The sequence below is a fragment of the Myxocyprinus asiaticus genome, chromosome 10 (genome assembly GCF_019703515.2).
Source record: "Myxocyprinus asiaticus isolate MX2 ecotype Aquarium Trade chromosome 10, UBuf_Myxa_2, whole genome shotgun sequence".
Lineage (NCBI taxonomy): Eukaryota > Metazoa > Chordata > Actinopteri > Cypriniformes > Catostomidae > Myxocyprinus > Myxocyprinus asiaticus.
In genome coordinates, this window is record NC_059353.1 from 15,527,677 (window position 1) to 15,547,372 (window position 19,696).

The 19,696-nt window shown below is 39.0% G+C and overlaps 1 protein-coding gene across 1 annotated transcript in view; it reads left to right on the forward strand.

Annotated features, from left to right (window-relative positions):
- Positions 1 to 19,696, forward strand: part of LOC127447162 (partitioning defective 3 homolog B-like) — a 502,153-nt gene that overhangs the window by 276,577 nt on the left and 205,880 nt on the right. The window contains exons 15-16 of the mRNA XM_051708779.1: positions 6,404 to 6,497; positions 6,614 to 6,717. Coding sequence (XP_051564739.1) covers positions 6,404 to 6,497; positions 6,614 to 6,717 — 198 coding nt within the window. The remainder of the gene's footprint in view (positions 1 to 6,403; positions 6,498 to 6,613; positions 6,718 to 19,696) is intronic.

The following is a 19,696-nucleotide window of genomic DNA, read 5'->3' on the forward strand; positions in this document are numbered from 1 at the left end:
GCTGGTTAAAGCTGGTGTTTAGTTGGTCTAGCTGGTCTCCCAGCCTGTTCAAGCTGCCGTTTAGCTGGATTAACTGGTCAGCCTGCTGGTCTCAAAGTATGATCAGCTGATTGGTGCCCAAAACCCCTCTAAAACCATCATTAACCGTTTTGACCACCTTAGGCTGGTTTATGCTGTTTGTTTTTTCAGCAGGGTGCATTTTGAAACCGTCTTTATATCAGGAGCATGCATGTGATGCCTTCAAATGCTGCCTACATAGGCAGCTTACTAGGTTTGGAACAGAGGGATTGTCTCGGCTTTTCAGTGCATGTGTGGTACTGGAAATATGTTTGTACATGAATGTCTGTCACTATCAATACAATATGTACAGTACATGTACTTTCTTTGTCTCTCTCTCTCTCATGCCTGGAAAGACTCTTTTATCATGGCTGTATTAGAAGCTGGAAGTTTTAACTCGTCTGAGAATTGGGGCACATTTGCAATTCTTTTCATGTGAAACGCCTGTGTGCATAGCCTGTCGTGTGGACCATCCCTTTAAGCGAAGATGAAAGAGTACCACTCCTCCTCCAGGATTTCAACACAAGAGAGACAGACAGAGAGAGTGGGGCTTAAAAATGGAGCTGCCTGCTTTATGTGTCTGCAGCTTTTCTTGCAGAGCATCTCTCACACACACTGTACTCATTGGGATTCCCAGAGTGCACAGTGCTAAGAAATAATACAAATAGTCCAATATCAGCCACATCAGCTTAATATCTTCCCTCCCTGCCACTTCTCATTTCTCCCCCTGTTGTTTATTTCCATGGTATACCTAAAATATGTAATACATAAAAATATGTCAAAAATAAACTCTCGTTTCTCCTCTGCAAACAGGGTATATGATTTTCTCTAGGGCTGGGTGGTATGACGGTACTGTATATATTGCATGATGGTAGAAATATGGCAGTATTCTGCTATACTGTTTATACTGCGGAATATCCACAGCATTATTTAAAACATCCGACACAGAGCAGAAAACATTAGTCTACTCTGCAAACTACGTTGTTGATTAAAAAGGGAGCAATATAGTACTGTAGATGTGGACTGGTTGGCGTCGGATGTACTGTACCGGTAGATACAATGTTGTTAATGGTTGCAAATTAATGTAGAATTCAAATTATGTTACAATGTCAAAGGAGTGTATATTGACTGTTTAATATTCTAATCGCTTTACATGTTGTTCATCCGTTAATAATGATTTTTTCTTTCTTTTTTTTTTTTAAATTCAAGTTGTATACTGTAAAATGTGAATTTGCTGTTTTTGTACTGTTGCCACAGTTATCATTAATTCACTTTGATTATTCTTTCCTATTGGTTTGTGTCCATCAAAAAAAAAAAAAAAAAAAAAAAAAAACAGGAAAAAAGAAAATATTCATATACAATAGTGTTTAAAAGTCCACTTAAGAGTTCACTTAATATATCAAAATATATATTTGCATTTAATTTAATAGAATTTTTGTTTTCATTACAAATGGTGTGGACTTTATATTAGTTGTCTTTAACTACTATGTACTTAAGCATTTGATACAATGTACTTATTATGTATATATGTGTTGTTGCATTGTACTTACATTTAAAGTACCTGCATTTAATTGCATCTGTAGTTACACTGTTAACCTTACCCCTAACCCTACAGTACATGTACCTCAACCTCAGTAGCAGCAAATGTGAATCTTGTGAGAATTTTGGAGACAAAAAATTAGTTACACAATACGTACATTGAATTGTACGTATTTGAATGGTAGTAGATACAGTTGTAGTTAAAAACACCTAATATAAAGTAGGACCAATGCTATTATCAATGCTATTTAAGTACAAATTGTAATGCAAAATTAACATGTTTTTTTTTAGTATTTGGAATGTCCCCATTTGCTTTAATGACAGAATGCACTTGAGCTGGCATGGACTCCACAAGTTTATGCAAAAAATGTATAATCCATGTTATCCCATAATTGTATAGTGTAACTATGAAGTGATTTTAACAGTACTATTACCGCAATGCAAAATTACTTGTATAATGATATAAGATTTTGGTCATACTGCCCACCCGTTTCATAAGTTGTTACATAAGCAAAGAACAAAAGAAAGCAAGGAAAACACAAAAACATGGCAAGTCCTCCGCTCTTGTTGTGATTGTGTGTTTGCCTTGTATTTTCTCACCCTGACCTTGAAGTTGATAGGCATTTTATCTAGGCCATGTTTCCACAAGCACAACAGTAATGCGGTCCGCTCATCACATAGCGTAACAAATAATTTAAAATGTATAATGCCCTCATCAAGAGAGTGCAGAATTTTTTAGTGTGGCACAGCCATTTGGGCTGAGGGAAGTAATTTGTGGGTAGTTGTTTGAGCTCTAAAAGAAAGCTAATGATTTCTTACATATTTATGTGTCTTGTGTTTGTGTTTGAAGTGGTGCTCCTCAGGAGAATTAGCTCTAATTATAACTCTGGATAACGGTGGGCTGGAAGCTGAGGAGAGGGTGGAAGTGTGGGTTGCTATGAATATTACGGTTTCTGAACTAGCGTGAACTCTGTCCATCTACACAGTGGGAAGAGTTGTTCTCTGGCCTCAAACGCCTTCATCAGAAGATGAACTTTGAGTCTGTGGAATTTAAATGCAGAATATTATTTTATGTATTTATAAAAAAATAAAATAAAAAACTTGTATAGTGTGTCAGGGTATGGGACAAGGTGGTATTTAGTTAGATGGTATTCCCATGATACTTTGAAATATACCATGTGAGTGATAACCATATCCATATATTATTTTATTTACATGGTATGTCAAGGAAAACCAGGTACTTTAAAGAATACCATGGTATTTATATAGTATATGTGCAAAACAGCATTTTGTATAATCCAGTTTTATTTTAGGATATATCTTGTGTACATTGTTCAGCACATTGTCACCATGAATACTGTATACAGATATAGAATACTGTATCTGTCCAGTGTGTGTGGTAATAGATTCATACACAGCCCTCGCTGAGAGGAATATGGGTTTTATTTTAGTTAATGTTTTACATAAGGAGCTATTTTGCTGTTGCTGGTGAGAGATCTGGTAGCACATGCCGTGTAGGATTAATAACCATGTTTAAGCTGGAAGAGCCATTGATCCATAATCTTCAGAAGGAACGGCTTATTTCATTTCGACTACGCTGCACTTTAGCACATAAATAATCGTGAGCGCCTGCATGTGTGACTGAGAATGTGTATATGTTTATATGTTCATTTTTTAATTCACTCCAACATCAGTTCATCTTTAAATTATGTGTGTGTGTGTGTGTGTACGGACTTGATGTATTACAGCAGTTGTGCAGCACACAAACAGATGAGATATATAATACTAATATGCAGTCATTCCAGTGCAATCTGATGAGTAACGATGAGACGTTGTGCTGGGTGGGGCTCACTGATCTATGTGATTGTCAGGCCCGATTTTCAGCTCCACTCTGCCAAAACACAGACACTTTATCAAGAAGACAGAGAAGAGGGACCTGGGTAGCTCAGCGAGTATTGACGGTGACTACCACTCCTGGAGTCGTGAATTCGAATCCAGGGTGTGCTGAGTGACTCCAGCCAGGTCTTCTAAGCAACCAAATTAGCCCGGTTGCTAGGGAGGGTAGAGTCACATGGGGTAACCTCCTCATGGTTGTTATAATGTGTGGTTCTCGCTCTCTGTGGGGTGCGTGGTGAGTTGTGCGTGGATGCCACAGAGAATAGCATGGGCCTCCACATGCGCTACGTGTCCGCGGTAATGCGCTCAACAAGCCACGTGATAAGATGCACGGATTGATAGTCTCAGACGCGGAGGCAACTGAGATTCATCCTCTGCCACCCGGATTGAGGCGAGTCACTACGCCACCACGAGGACTTAGAGCACATTGGGAATTGGGTATTCCAAATTGGGGAGAAAAAAAAAAAAAAAAAAGGCGACAACGATGGAGAAGAATGTGGTCTCCATATCCCAGCACCACACAGCAAGACGTAAAAGGAATATTTCACCGAAAATTAAAAATTCCAAACCTGTATGGCTTTCTTTCTTCTGTGGAACAAAAAACTGAGATATTTTGAATCTTCATGCAAGTTTTTTTACATACAACAACAGTTCAGTTTTAGTTACCATGGCTTTTAAACTTAAAAAATGACAACAAAAAAAAGCACCATAAAAGTAGTCCATACGACTTGTGTGCTATATTTTGAGTCTTCGGAAGCCACATTATGGCTTTTTGTGAGGAACAGACCAAAATTTAAGTCCTTAACACTTGATAGTGTTCCCCTACAGTGAGCAGAGAACGCAAGATCCGCAGCAACCCTGACTATTGAGTCTGGTGATTTAAACTCAAGAATTGGATCACTCTAATTCATAAACAAATTATGTTTTCTTCTCTGAAATATAGTTTATGAGTTATACAGTATGGACTCTTTCCACTGTACTTTTTTTTTTTTAAGGTATACTGTCATAATTTACTCCCCATCATGTTGTTCCAAACATGTATGACTTTCTTCCTTGGAAAACATCTTCAACAATGAAAGTAAATTGTGACTCAGGCTTCTGTAACACTCTGGCCTAATCATCTCCTTTTGTGTTCCATGGAAGTAAGTCATACGGGTTTGTAACAACATGATGGGGAATAAATGATGACAGCATATTCCGTTTAAAAATCTTAAGGTTTTTTTCTTTTACTTCTTGCCCTTTTGTCCTCCAACTTAAGGAAGTGATTTAGGAAATTATTATAGTATAAGCATTGGGCCTATCTCTTGAACTACTGTACTGATGAGTGCTCATACTGTACATTGTTCATAAAAAGCATTTGCTAAGTGTCTGGGAATCTGAGGCATTTGTTTTCAATTTTACATTGTTGGCTCTCAGACAAAGACCTCCAGACTTGGTTGTGGTTCTGCACTGTTTGGCCTAACAGACGTTAATGAGGCCATTGTCATAACGGGTCAGATACTGAAATCATAATAAACTAAAGAATGTGGAGAATTCTGAGAAAATACTCATAGACTATCCATGAATTTTTGATTCTTCCTCTAAAGCAGGTGGTTTAAGGCTTTTGTGTTGCCTAGCAGAGCCCTGCAGTGGTGTGTAGTCTGTTTAGGTCAATTAAACACAAGGCGAATACACCGCATCATTCTGCCTACTGCTCTCCGTTTATCATCCATCTCCTTTCTAGTTGTTCTGTTGGGCTATTTGTGCGACATGCATACGTGCATCTTTTTAACCCTCTCACACTTTGAATATTCAGTATCAGTATTCAGTGTGAATTTCAGTCTTGACAGACAGGGAGTGAGTGTAATCCTATTGAATCCTATGAAGCATCATTCTGTGTGTGTATGGAATACTTGTGTCACACATATTACAAAGTTTTGAAGTCTCGCAGCTGTAAACAAGAAACATGGATGCCACAAGTTCATCCCATATGGTGCTTACTATTGTTGCTGAAAGAAATATTAGCAAATGAAGGTCTACTATTGTTGCAATTTTTAATAAACCCTTGTCTACAGAAGCACCATGTTTTGGTTATGCTTGTTAAGCAGTTGCTTTTAAACTGACAGTATGCACTAACACAAACAAGTTGATATAAGGTAAATGAGCAATATTACCAAATAGAATAGAAAATGCAAAAAAAAAAAAAAAAAAAAATTCAGTGTTGAGCAAGAAACTAACTTAAGCCAAGCATACACTAAACTTGCAGACAACACCCTGCGACTCACAGTCCTGTTAAAATGAATATGATGAGTTGGTAGGTTTGGTCTTCGGACTAGATCTGGTGTAACTGCAGAGCAAGTACATAGACTCGCTACTGCTACATGCTGCATCAGACATGTACATACAATCCCTGTGAAGCAGAACTAGACAAGTGGTGCTAGAGAGGAGGAGAGTTTCAGAGAGAAAACTCTCATAGTGTGCTACAGTGAAACCAGCTTACCTAAAAACAAATGTTGTTCAGGAACCTGTTCGAGAATAATAATTATTGTGTCAATTCTGTTTGGTGCTGCTAGTGGTGCAAAAGTTACATGCTTCAGCTTTAAATATGTAAATAATAGTAATAATTATTATGATTTTAGTGATAGAGACACAAAGCCACCATCTCTCACACACTATCAGACAGAAGCGTAAAAAAATCAAGTCAATCCAAGGCCCAAGTCCCATTATCATAGGGGAGAAAGATCATTAAAGGTGAGTAGAATGTTGGAGCTGATAATGGTCTCAGTCTCTCTCTCTCAGCGCTCAAACCAGACTGTCACCTTTCTCCACTGTAGGCCTGACCCCAGCAGACCCCTCTTAAATGAGCCTGCTTAATAATTCCACTGAGCTCTAATGATTGCTTTTCTCTCTCTGTTTGCCCGTTCTCTTATAGTTTCAAATGGTGGATACAGTCACATGGAAGAGGGGGATAATGAAGGGTCTTCCACTAATCCACACAGACAGGACAGCCTGATGCTTCAGCAGAGGTAACATGGATTTGCCTTGGACCATCAGAATTGACAAACATGTCTCTTATTCCTTGATTTGTGTTGAATAAAGGTAATGGAGTATTGAAAATCTGCCCTTTGTTGTGTGTGACCAGTGTGAATTCAGGTCTTCATTCAGCGGACACTTCTGTGATTGATGGAGGCCAGCAGGGTCCTGCAGAGCGGAATCATGTCAAGTCCTCCAAGAGCATGGATCTGGGTAAGACTCACCACCCCGTGCAGGCTCACATTACTCACAGATTATGTATGTTCACACAGTCAGTGTTTAGGATTGTCAACTGTTTGTATTACAAGTATGACTCTTGAATTGTGTTGTTCATACAACATGTATGATCAGTGTCTTTAACCAAAGTGACAGTGACTTCATATCAAAGTAAATTTCAAAGATAGTGACTTCTGTAACACCACCGTGTGTTTTCACTAGTGCTGTAAAATGTTTAATCCTGATTTACATTTACATTTATTCATTTGGCAGACACTTTTATCCAAAGCGACTTGCAAAAGAGTAATACATTATAAGCGAATCATCTTAAGGAGACAGTGGCACGAAAAGTGCTGTATTACAAAGTTTCTCTAGCATCAGAATAGTAGTATTCAAGACAGATTAAAGTGCAACAAGGTTTTTTTTTGCTCATGGAAAAGATGTGTTTTTAGCCGTTTTTTGAAGACAGAAAGTGAGTCAGCTTCACGGATGGAGTTTGGAAGGTCATTCCACCAACGTGGTACGATGAAACCAAAAGTCCGGGAAAGTGTTTTGGTGCCACTTTGTGTTGGTAAAACAAGGTGCTGTTCCTTAGCCGACTGCAGGCTTCTGGTGGGAACGTAGCTCTGCAGAAATGATTTTAGGTATGCTGGAGCAGACCCAGTGACTGTTCTGTATGCCAGCATCAGAGCCTTGAATTTGATACGTGCTGCTGCATTCTGGATCATTTGCAGGGGTCTAATTGCACATACAGGGAGGCCTGCAGTGAGAGCATTACAGTAGTCCAGTCTAGTTATGACAAGTGACTGAACAAGAAGTTGTGTGGCATGTTCAGAGAGGAAGAGTCTTATCTTCCTGATATTGTAGAGTGTAAATCTACATGATCGTGGAGTCTTTGAGATGTGGTCTGTGAAATTTAGTTGGTTATCGATAGTTACCCCTAGATTTCTGACCGTTTTGGAAGGTATTACTGTAGCTGCACGGTGATGTTGTGTTCAACAGCAGGGTTGGCTGGAAAGACAAGGAGTTCAGTCTTGGCTGGGTTAAGTTGCAGGTGGTGTTCCTTCATCCAGGCCGAGATGTCCACCAAACAGGCAGATATTCGAGCAGTCACCGTGGCGTCGTTGGGCTGGAAAGACAAGTAGAGCTGTGTGTCATCGGCATAGCAGTGGTAAGAGAAGCCATGTGCCTGAATGATGGGTCCCAGTGATATTGTGTATATAGAGAAGAGAAGTGGCCCAAGCACTGAGACCTGAGGTACCCCTCACCTCTCCAGGCTTCCTTGAAGGACCTACCTGAGAGATAGGAATTAAACCAGTTAAGCACAAGTTCCTGTGATGCCCAGAATATAGAGGTTGGAGAGCAGGATCTGATGGTTGACTGTGTCAAAGGCTGCAGAAGGGTCCATAGAATCAAGACGGATGATCTGGATCCAGCTTTCGCCTGTCTCAGTGACTCAGTGACAGACAGCAGGGCAGTCTCGGTGGAGTGTCCACTTTTGAAGCAGATTTTGAAAGCTCTAAAATTTGACACTAAATATACTTATTTTCTTTCAGAATACATTTATTTCCATGTTAGGGAAGAAAACAAAACAATATGCAACAATATAATGCTTTATTAACATTTTCCAAACAAAGCCTTCAACAGCATAAAGATAGAAATGCACTTAAATAGTACCAATTCTTATAACATTAAACATTTCCCAAAGTCTAATTGGGAGTTTGACTAATTGAAACTTGTCCCCACATAGATTGCATTTTCATTGTAATGGATATTAAATCTCTTAAACTCTCATTCTCCAAAATATGAATCTGTCAGTTGACTGTGGCTATCCGCTTTGTTACAGCAATCGTGAAGCTGCGTTCATGATTCGCATCAGGGCGCCAGTGTCAATCGTTGCTTTGAACTTCACATAAAAAGCGCTTGCAGACAAAAACTTGTTTGTAGACATAAGATCATCATGGCAACGAAGTTGTAAAATTGGCTATAACTTTACACAGAGAAGGTTAGTAACCGATTGTATCGCACTAAAATCATGTTAACGCATATTATTTACGTCTTGTGGCTATACTTTTGAAACCGTGAATATATTTATGGATTGGCCGCATTCACTTCCATTGTAAGTGCCTCAATGTAACCCAGATTTAACAAAAATATGCCATTAACCTGAACAATAACTCAGCAGTTTTGCCTTTGAGATCATGTTTTTTGTTTTTGTTTTTGTTTTGTTTTTTTTTTTGTTTTTGTGGCAGTTCTGTCTTTTTTTGTTTAATGCTTTTTTTTATATATATATATATTTTTGACACAACTCTAGTTTCATAGATGGTGTACCTGTGAGTGGATCCCGTATATACACACACACACAGTATATACAATGATCAGCCACAACATTAAAACCACTGACAGGTGAAGTGAATAACATTTGTTATCTTGTTACAACGGCACATGTCAAGGGGTGGGATATATTAGGCTGCAAGTGAACAGTCAGTTTTGAATTTCATGTGTTAGAAGAAGGAAAAATGGGCAAGCGTAAGGATCTGAGCAACTTTGACAAGGGTCAAATTGTGATGGCTAGACGACTGGGTCAGAGCATCTCCAAAACGGCAGGTCTTGTGGGGTGTTCCCAGTATGCAGTGGTTAGTACCTACCAAAAGTGGTCCAAGGAAGGACAACCGGTGAACCGGTGACAGGGTCATGGGCGCCCAAGGCTCATTGATGCGTGTGTGGAGCAAAGGCTAGCCCTCTGGTCCGATCCCACAGAAGAGCTACTGTAGCACAAATTGCTGAAAAACGTAATGCTGGCCATAATGCAAAGGTGTCAGAACACACAGTGCATCGCAGCTTTCTGCGTATGGGGCTGCATGGCCGCTGACCACTGTCCACTGCCAAAAGCACCTACAATGGACACTTGAGCATCAGAAGTGGAACATGGAGCAATGGAAGAATGTGGCCTGGTCTGATGAATCATGTTTTCTTTTAGATCATGTGTATGGCCGGGTGCGTATGCGTTGTTTACCTGGGTAAGAGATGGCAGCAGGATGCACCATGGGAAGAAGGCAGGCCGGCAGATGTAGTGTGATGCTCTGGGCAATGTTCTGCTGGGAAACCTTGGGTACTGGCATTCATTTGGATGTTACTTTGACACGTATCACCTATCTAAAGATTGTTGCAGACCACATACACCCCCTCATGGCAACGGTATTTCTTGATGACAGTGGCCTCTTTCAGCATTAGCTTAGCGCCATGCCACACTGCAAAAATTGTTCAGAAATGGTTTGAGGAATATGACAAAGAGTTCAAGGTGTTGACTTGGCCTTCAAATTCCCCCAGATCTCAGTCTGATTGTGCATCAATGGGATGTGCTGGACCAACAAGTCCGATCCATGGAGGCCCCACCTCACAACTTACAGGACTTAAAGGATCTGCTGCTAACTGTCTTGGTGCCAGATACCACAGGACACCTTCAGAGGTCTTGTGGAGTCCATGCCTCGATGGGTCAGAGCTGTTTTGGTGACACGAGGGGGACCTACATGATATTAGGCAGGTTTAATGTTGTGGCTGATCGTGTATTTAGAATATATAATAAACAGAATGGGAAACAGTACACTTGCTAGTAATCTGTCTGTTATAAAATGTGGACTGACTGGTGTAAGTGCATGCTTGAGGACCAATCAATGCTCCTCCTCACCGTAACACAATTAATCCGTGTTACGCGTTCCACTGTTGCCTTGAAAATCTAATCAGTGGCGCTCTATCTCTGATACATCAGTCCTGTTACAGAACAAATCTGGGTCACATGATGACATTTAAAAACAGAACACTTTTGAAAGTATCGGAGAGCTTAAAATGATAGAAGGCAGAGGGGGGCTGCTCTCCAGTGATTGTGGCGACTGTGGCTATGGTGGGCGGCACAATGGCCAGCCTGAGCGAGCCCTGTGGTCCAATTCAATCCTAAATAAAAACCCACTGTAATTTGGTTCCAAGTGCTGGATATGAAATTGGATCATCTTTGATATGAGCGCTAGGATATTAATAATGCATAACCAATAAAGAGAGCCTCCTTTAGTTCATGAATAATAGAAAGTTTGAATATATATATATATATATATATATATATATATATATATATATATATATATATATTTTTTTTTTTTTCTCTCACCTGGATGTGGGCACATAAAAAAATAAAAAAAGGCGGAGAATAATGCCTTCGGCACCCTGGGATTCGTGAATAGCTTAGAGCATATAAACCTGTTGAGTAGATTTAGGTTTACAGCTGCAGTAATGGCTTTGTTTTGATTACTGTGGATGCAGTGATATGAGGGCTTCAGTGTCGTTTTTGTTTCCCAGAGCAGGGCAGGCCAGCAACTTTATTAATGAAGAGTGCTGAAAGTGCAAGTGCTTTGTTTTCCATGCAAGGTGAAATTGCAATATCTTTATTGGAGCCATTACACAGCGGTTGGGTGAATCTCAGAAAACCTGTCAAGAACATGTCATATTTCACCCCACAATCAAAAGAAAATTATATTTTGCATTTGTTAAAAAGCCTGTATTTAGGACCATTAAAATGTTTGCATTGTGACAATAATGGGAAGTTAAATGTCCAGATGGAAATGCCTGAAAATGTGCTTAACTGTCATGAAAATAATGTTTAAATCTTGGTTCTTCTAAAATAGACTTTATTTTCTTTGGACAAAATATTATTTATTAATTTCTGTCTCTTGGTTTTGGGATGAAAAATGACCCAGGCATTCTGTGAGATTCATGTGGTTATTGCATCCATTTAGAATTTTTGATACTTTGAGCTGTGGTGCTTGTGGGCGATGTGAGTTCGAATCTGTCTCGCGTCATCTCCACCCAATCATTTCCTGTCCTCTCTCTACTGTTCCTGTCAATAATCCATTACTTCTTTTATATAACCTATGCCTGCATTAAATATTCAGGGGTCTCTGCAGCACTCCACAGAGGTAGTCCAACATTCTGTGTTTTAGCGAAGGGATTCTTTTTCTTTTTTTTTTCGAGAGAGAGACACAGGGGAGAACGATGGCAGACTTCTGCCACCTTTCCTCCCTCAGGACAGAGACGGGAAAGAAAAGGAATAATGAGAGTGAAAGAGGAGATTATAGAGGTGCTGGAGGTGCAGATGAGAAGACAGAGACATTGTGAAAGAGGAAAAGGGCCCGCTTGATGACTGCCTCTGAGAAATGGAGGGATCACTAAAACAGAAATGAGAAGGCGGCTTTAGCAAGTCATTTTCTATACTGGCATGATGTGTGCACGGCTCTAAAAATTGAAAGCTCACCATGAGAATTGAACAGTGCAGCACATTTCCACACATTAGCTAAGGATGACCCTATTAGCTCGGCATTTTGTCCATAACACACCAAGTGAGGAATATTTCACTCTCTTAAAAAGCTGAATGCAGCAGAATTTCAATTACACTTCATTAGTTTTCCATATTTGGTTCTTACAGGGTAATGTTTCAGTGGCGGCAGCCGACTACGCAAACAATTGATTGGTTTTCATTACCTTGATGGTGTAAAAGTGCGTGTGCGTTTCTAGTTTTCTCTAACAGGCACATACAAAAACACTTTCTCACTCAGAAGCGGAGACATTTTTGCTAGTTTCTAAATGAGATATTAGGCAAACAAAAGGAATGCAGAACAATTGTTTTATCTCACTGAATCTCTCGAGTTTAATGACCTCATCTCGACTCTCACCTAGAACCACCACACGTGAGCCACTGCAGTAGCAGATCACTCAGATATCACCCTCATCTCCCTAAAAACCCATCCTGAGCAGTCAGTTATGAATATAAAAGCTTCATGAACCATTTCATGATGTTAAAAAGCTTCTTTGTGATTACAGGAGTATATATATATATATATATATATATATATATATATATATATATATATACATAAATATATAATTATTTTAATTTTTATTTATTTATTTTTTATTTTATATATATATATATATATATTTTTTTTAAGCAATATCACATGAGCAAGAGTGTGATATGGCCCTACATCAGCACTGCTGTGATTCGGCCGCAAGCCGAGTACCGTAGGTAATCACAACAGTGCTGATTTAGGGCCATATAGCAAGATTGTGAGTGTGATATTGCTTATTTACAACAGTTCAATGAACAAGTAAGTTCAAAAAAATGAGTACGGTCATAAAAACGAATTTGTGCATGGAACTACTTTCTTACGCGACGTAAGCCATTGCTGGTTCAAACCAAATGATGAATATATATATATATATATATATATATATACACACACACACACACACACACACACCGATCAGCCACAACATTAAAACCACCTGCCTAATATTGTGTAGGTCCCCCTCGTGCCGCCAAAACAGCGCTAACCCACATCTCAGAACAGCATTCTTAGATGCTATTCTTCTCAGCACAATTGTACAGAGCGGTTATCTGAGTTACCATATAGTTTGTCAGTTCCATCCAGTCTGGCCATTCTCTGTTGACTTCTCTCATCAACATGGCATTTCCATCCACAGGAATGTTGCTCACTGGATGTTTTTTGTTTTTGGCATCATTCGTAGTAAATTCTAGAGATTGTTGTGTGTGAAAATCCCAGGAGATCAGCAGTTACAGAATTACTCAAGCCAGCTCGATGTGTGTGTGTGTGTGTGTGTGTGTGTGTGTGTGTGTGTGTGTAATATATATATATATATATATATATATATATATATATATATATATATTTGATAAAGCACTTAATTAACTTTGGTTTTATGGGTGTAAATATGTAACTGGGGACATTTGCGGTGAAGAATTGATTCATAGGGCTGGCTAAAAATATTTACCACAATCTTCATTTCACCAATCTAGTGTTGATTTTGAAAATCCTTAAATTGATCTTTTAATGGCCAAAAAACAAAAAACAAAATATTGTTTAAATATGTAACCGTGAAAATAAAGTAAATCAGAAGTGTTTTGCTTGCACAATGCACATTATTTACTGCTGTGATCTGATGATTAATTTAAACCATCTGCTATTGTTACTTTAAAAATTCTCAAATAAATCAATACCGAATTGAATTGAGAGCTCGTGAATCGGATTCTAATCAAGAAAATTGGTGCCGATACCTAGACTTACTGCCTAAATGAAAATGTATTTGATCACAGTCAATAGACAAAAAGCAATGACAAAGAAATAACAGTCTGAAAAAAACACTGCCGTGAGTGAATGATATAAAATGGATACTGGCATAATTGCATTTCTCACACAAACCTTATACCAGCCTCTCCAGAGAAAATGCTTCATCCCCACACACTAGTACGATTGCACTTGAAGATGAATACTTGCACTCAGAGTGCTTTATTTCTGGCTTCTTTTGATCAGAAACTGTCCTAAATGCCCGTCTTTGATCTCCGTGTGGAGGTCCAAGGCCAAAGTGTGTTATTCTCCTGGGCTTTTGTTCTCACCAGCAGGGTAGGAATACATTCGCTTGATGAGTGTGAGTCTTACCGTGAAGCATTATTCATTGACCTATTTTGTATTGTTTTACCCCTCTCCCTAGAATCAGAATTAGATTTGTAATGCTCAGAAACACCATTATCCAGATTCTGGTTTAGGAATCATCTGAAAAGGAAAAACAGGAAATAATTGTCTATAAGGAATTGACATTATACTGTACAATGTACAGTTGGTTTTATGTGTGTGTGTGTGTGTTTGTCTGTGTCTTCAATAGTGCATAAATGTGTGAGGTATTGCCATTGTTGTTCATTTCAGAATACATTTATTATGTGAGTGATCGTTAAAAATGTATGATAGACAACAAATTACTCGGGCTGTCGATATAATCGGATATCGATATATCACGATATTGTTTCTCATGATATTGTATTGATACTTAGATCCATGTATCGTGATATATTGTGATATTTTCAGTGCAGTCTGAGATGCTTCTATGAGGCATGAAAGAGACTGAAACTGATCTAGCAGGATTCACATATTCTCTCAAATACATGCTGGACCTCTCTCACGCGTTTGGATATAGGGCCGGGCAAAAATATTAATTTTCTTCTTAATCTTCATTTGTATGATCCCAATGTTGATTCTTCAAATGCAAAGATTGCTCTTTCTTTCTATCTGCAATCCCCTATAATCAGATGTGCATAAATACTTCCCATTTGCTAAAAAAAAAAATAAAAATGTCTGTGATTAGCCACTGGCTGGTCATTTTTTTTGATTTCACTGACCAGTGTTTGAGTGGTGTAGTGGCATAGAAGTTCAGCACCGAGATATTTTCACTGTGTGCTGAGAGTAAAAGATTTGACTCCAAGGACTAGATTCAAGAAAACCATTTGTTGTTTAATAATGTCTCTTTAGTGATTAACATTTTTATTAATTTTCAAAACAAAGAAAAACAAAACATATATATAATGATTCAACATTAACTCCCGCTACTTCCCCTCCCCAATCAAGAACCCCACCCGACCCCAAACGAACATCCCAGTGGTCTTACATAAGTACACACATTTACAGAGAATAAAATAATAAATAAATATATATAATATATATATATATATATATATATATATATATATATATATATATATATATATACACACACACATACATAGACACATACATACATATACACATATATACATACACATACATATATATATATATATATATATATATATATATACACACACATACATACACACATACACCTATAATAAACATACAACTCTAAACTATACCTCTCTCTCCACAGACCCACTGCAAGAAAAATGTCAAATAGCTACCCCATCTCCCAATAAAAGAATTCCATATCCCCAGCCTTCTACATGTTTCGAAGGCTGCCACCCTTCCCATCTCCTTGCACCACTCCCGAATTGAGGGTGCTCCCACCGACTTCCAACCCCTTAAAACAATCTGCCTGCCTATCATTGCACTGGTGTGGACCCAATTTTTTATGTATTTATCACCTGCGTCGATGACCACCCCATCACCCAAAACACAGAGTCTGGGGCAAAACGAAATCCGAATGCCCAACACGTCACACAGAACACTCTGTACCTTCAACCAAAATTCCTGAATCTCAGTGCACCACCAAAAAACATGGGCCACGTCTCCTTCCTCTGATTGGCATCGCCAGCAGGTGGGTGTGTCTTTAAGACCAAGCCTATACAATTTAGAGGGGGTCCAATAGAACCGATGTAAAATCTTGAATTGTATAAGGCGCACCCTTGCATCTCTCGATGCAGTTTTTATGTATTTTAAAATCCTAGCCCATTCTCCCTCCTCCAATTCCAGGTTTAAATCTTTCTCCCATAATCTCTTTAGAGTGGTTGAGACTCCGTCCCCCAGACTCTGAATTAATAAGGAGTAATACACTGATGCCTCATGGCCCTTTCCAAAAGCAGAAATCACCTCTCCTAGAGTATCTGCTGCTTTAGGGGGGTGTATGCTATTCCCAAAAATAGTACAGAGCAAATGGCATAACTGAAGATACCTGGGGATCCCAAAATATTGAACCAGATTTTCAAAGGATCTCATCACTCCGCTCTCGTAAAGATCACCAAGTGAATTAACCCCCCTCGCAATCCACTCTGACCAACAAAAAGGGGACTTATTAATGCATAGTTTGGGGTTTAGCCATAGGCTCGAGGCAACATTTAGATAAATATCTGAATTAAACACTCTGGACACTTTTGTCCATACTGAGTGTAAATGTGAAATAATGGGGTGTGATTTAACTTCTCTGTTCAGTTTGATGGAAAGGCTGTGCAATGGCAAAATAGGGGCAAGAAGTTCTTGTTCAATGCAGAACCAGGGAGGGGCTCTTTCAGGTGGAAGCGACCAATGAGCCAAATGTCTGAGACTGAATGCATAATAATAAAACAAAATCTTGGGTAGGCCTAGCCCACCTTTGTCAATCGGCCTATGTAATTTATTGAAATGTAGTCTGGGGCGCTTACCACTCCAAATGAAAGACTTCGCTATGCTATCAAATTGCTTGAAATAAGAGAGGGGGACATCTACCGGGAGAGACTGTAGCAAGTAGTTAAATTTTGGAATACAGTTAATTTTAATAACATTATCCTTCCCAATCATCGATAAATGTAATGAAGCCCACCTGACTTCATCGCTCAAAAACCGTTTTATTAAAGGGTCAAAATTAACTCTGACTAAATCAGACAAATTTTTTGGGAATAAAATGCCCAAATACTTAATGCCCTGTTTGGGCCACTGGAAGGCGCCTGGCTGGAAGGCCATTACTGGACAATACGCTGTCAAAGCCAAAGCTTCGGATTTAGACCAGTTGACTTTGTATCCTGAGAATTTGGAAAAGGAATTAATAATTATGTGGAGGCAAGGCATTGATCTAGTGGGGTCAGAGACGAATAATAAAATATAATCTGCATAAAGCATAAACTTATGCGCCACACCTCCCGCAATCACCCCTGGAAAATCATCATCTTTTCTTATCGTGGCTGCTAATGGTTCCAGGGCAAGACAGAACAATAATGGGGAAAGAGGGCAACCCTGCCGGGTGCCCCTATCCAGAGTAAAATAATCTGAAATTAATCCATTTGTTTGTACCGCTGCTACAGGGTGTCTATAAAGTAACTTGATCCAACCAATAAACGTACTCCCAAACCCATACATTTCCAAAATCTTAAAAAGATAATCCCATACTACCATATCAAATGCCTTTTCGGCATCAAGTGAGATGGCAGCGACCGGAGATTGATCATTCGCTACTGACCACATGATGTTGATGAAACGCCTGATGTTATCAGAAGAGCTGCAGCCCCGAATAAACCCCACCTGATCTATATGTATAAGAGATGTCATAACCTTACTTAATCGGTTAGCCAAAATTTTAGCCAGAATTTTAACATCTAGCTGGATCAGGTAAATTGGGCGGTAACTTTTACACTCACTTGGATCTTTGTCCTTTTTAAGAATCAGACTGATCCGGGCTTGTGTCATGGTTGGCGGAAGCTTTCCATTCTTTAATGATTCAGTATAAACTTCTAACAAAAGTGGAGCTAGTTCTGTAGCATAAGATCTAAAAAATTCAGCGGCAAAACCATCTGGCCCCGGAGCCTTGTCTGTAGGTAAGGACTTAATTACCTCGTCAAGCTCCTCCAAGTTTATCTCAGAGTCAAGAGAGTTTTTTTGCTCATTCGTCAGTTTAGGAAGATCTAATGGTTCCACAAAGTTTCTAATATCTTCATCAGTAGACGAAGACATGGAACTATAGAGATCAAGATAAAATTCTTTAAAAGCATTATTAATATCAATGGCTGAGGTAAATATTTCACCACCAGGAGATTTCACTGAGGGAATGGTAGAAAAAGACTCTCTCTGCTTTAAATATCTAGCCAAAAGCTTCCCTGCTTTGTCACCCGACTCAAAGTATGACTGTCTTGCCCTGAACAACCAAAACTCCACTTTCTGCGACAAAATAGTATTATACCTGTATTTCAATCAGGTCAATTCTCTGAGACCATCAGATGACATACGGCACTTCAGCTCTGCCTCGGCACTTTTAATATTTCCTTCCAAATCCACAAGTTCTCTTGCTTTGGAGTTTTTGATAAATGAGGCATACTGTATGATCCGACCTCTAAGAACCGCCTTAAGTGCCTCCCAAGCCACGCCCACAGAGGATACTGAGGACCAGTTGGTCTCCATATAAACACCGATTTCAGTCTTTAACATTTGTTGGAAATCAGGATTTTGCAAAAGGGATACATAAAGCGCCAACTATATGATTTCCTTTTCTCTGTATGTGGCAATATCTCTAAGTTCACCAGGGCATGATCTGAGATATTTCCAACTGAGCAATCAGCAACAGATGAAATCTATTCTAAAGTAAATCTTATGAACTGATGAAAAAAAAAAGTATAATCCCTACCAGATGGGTTCAAAAGTCACCAGATATCTACAAGACCCAAGATTTTTACAGATCTTGTGTAGTGTCAATGTTGCTCTAGGGGGTTTACACACTTTTGCTTCACTATGATCAAGGACTGAGTCCATCAAAAGATTAAAGTCTCCTCCCAATATTATGTCATGAGAGATGCCAGCAGCTTGCAACATCCCTTCAAGATCTATAAAAAAGCCCTGATCATCAACGTTAGGTGCGTAAATATTAGCCAAAATCAACCTTTGCCCCTGAATTTCTCCTAAAACAATGACTCTTCCTAATTTATCTTTAATTTGTTTGAGACATTTGAATTGTAGATGTTTATTAATCAATATAATAACTCCCTTGCTCTTACTTGAGCCAGCACTAAAGAAAACATGTCCACCCCATATCTTCCCAAATTTTTCAGCTTCCTGCGGGAAAAGATGTGTTTCTTGAAGAAACACTATATCATATTTCTTACGTTTAAGAAAAGTAATAACCTTCCTTCTTTTTATAGGGTGCCCCAACCCATTCACATTCCATGTGGAGAGAGATAACCCATTCACATTAACATTTGACATATTGATATAATAAAAAAATAAAAAAATGAGTGTGTCAAAAACAAGATTACACAGACCACATTCCCCATTAGTGAAACAATCAAACCCTGAACTTCCCCTGGATCAAAACAAACAGAAAAAAGAAAAACGTGCGCATTAACCCTGTACACGACAGTGCCAACCGGCGTCAATCCCTTAAAACTCAAAGAGTCCATGTACGCCTACGAGAACCCCTGCGACAACTTTGCCATCGGATTATTCAAGTCCGGTGTTTCTGCTCAAATTTTGTGAGGCACAATTACATAACAGAAAATACTTTGTAAAACAGACCCCAGCCAACAGGCAGAATAACAGAAAAAACATGTAGATTCATTCACAAAACTGTTTCGAAGGTGTGTTCCTCCACAAAATAAACTCCAGCTGATATAAAGCCATTCAGTTTCCTCGGACAGACAAACAAATGATCAGTGAGCCAGCTGTTATGAGTGCAGCAGATGAGGTAA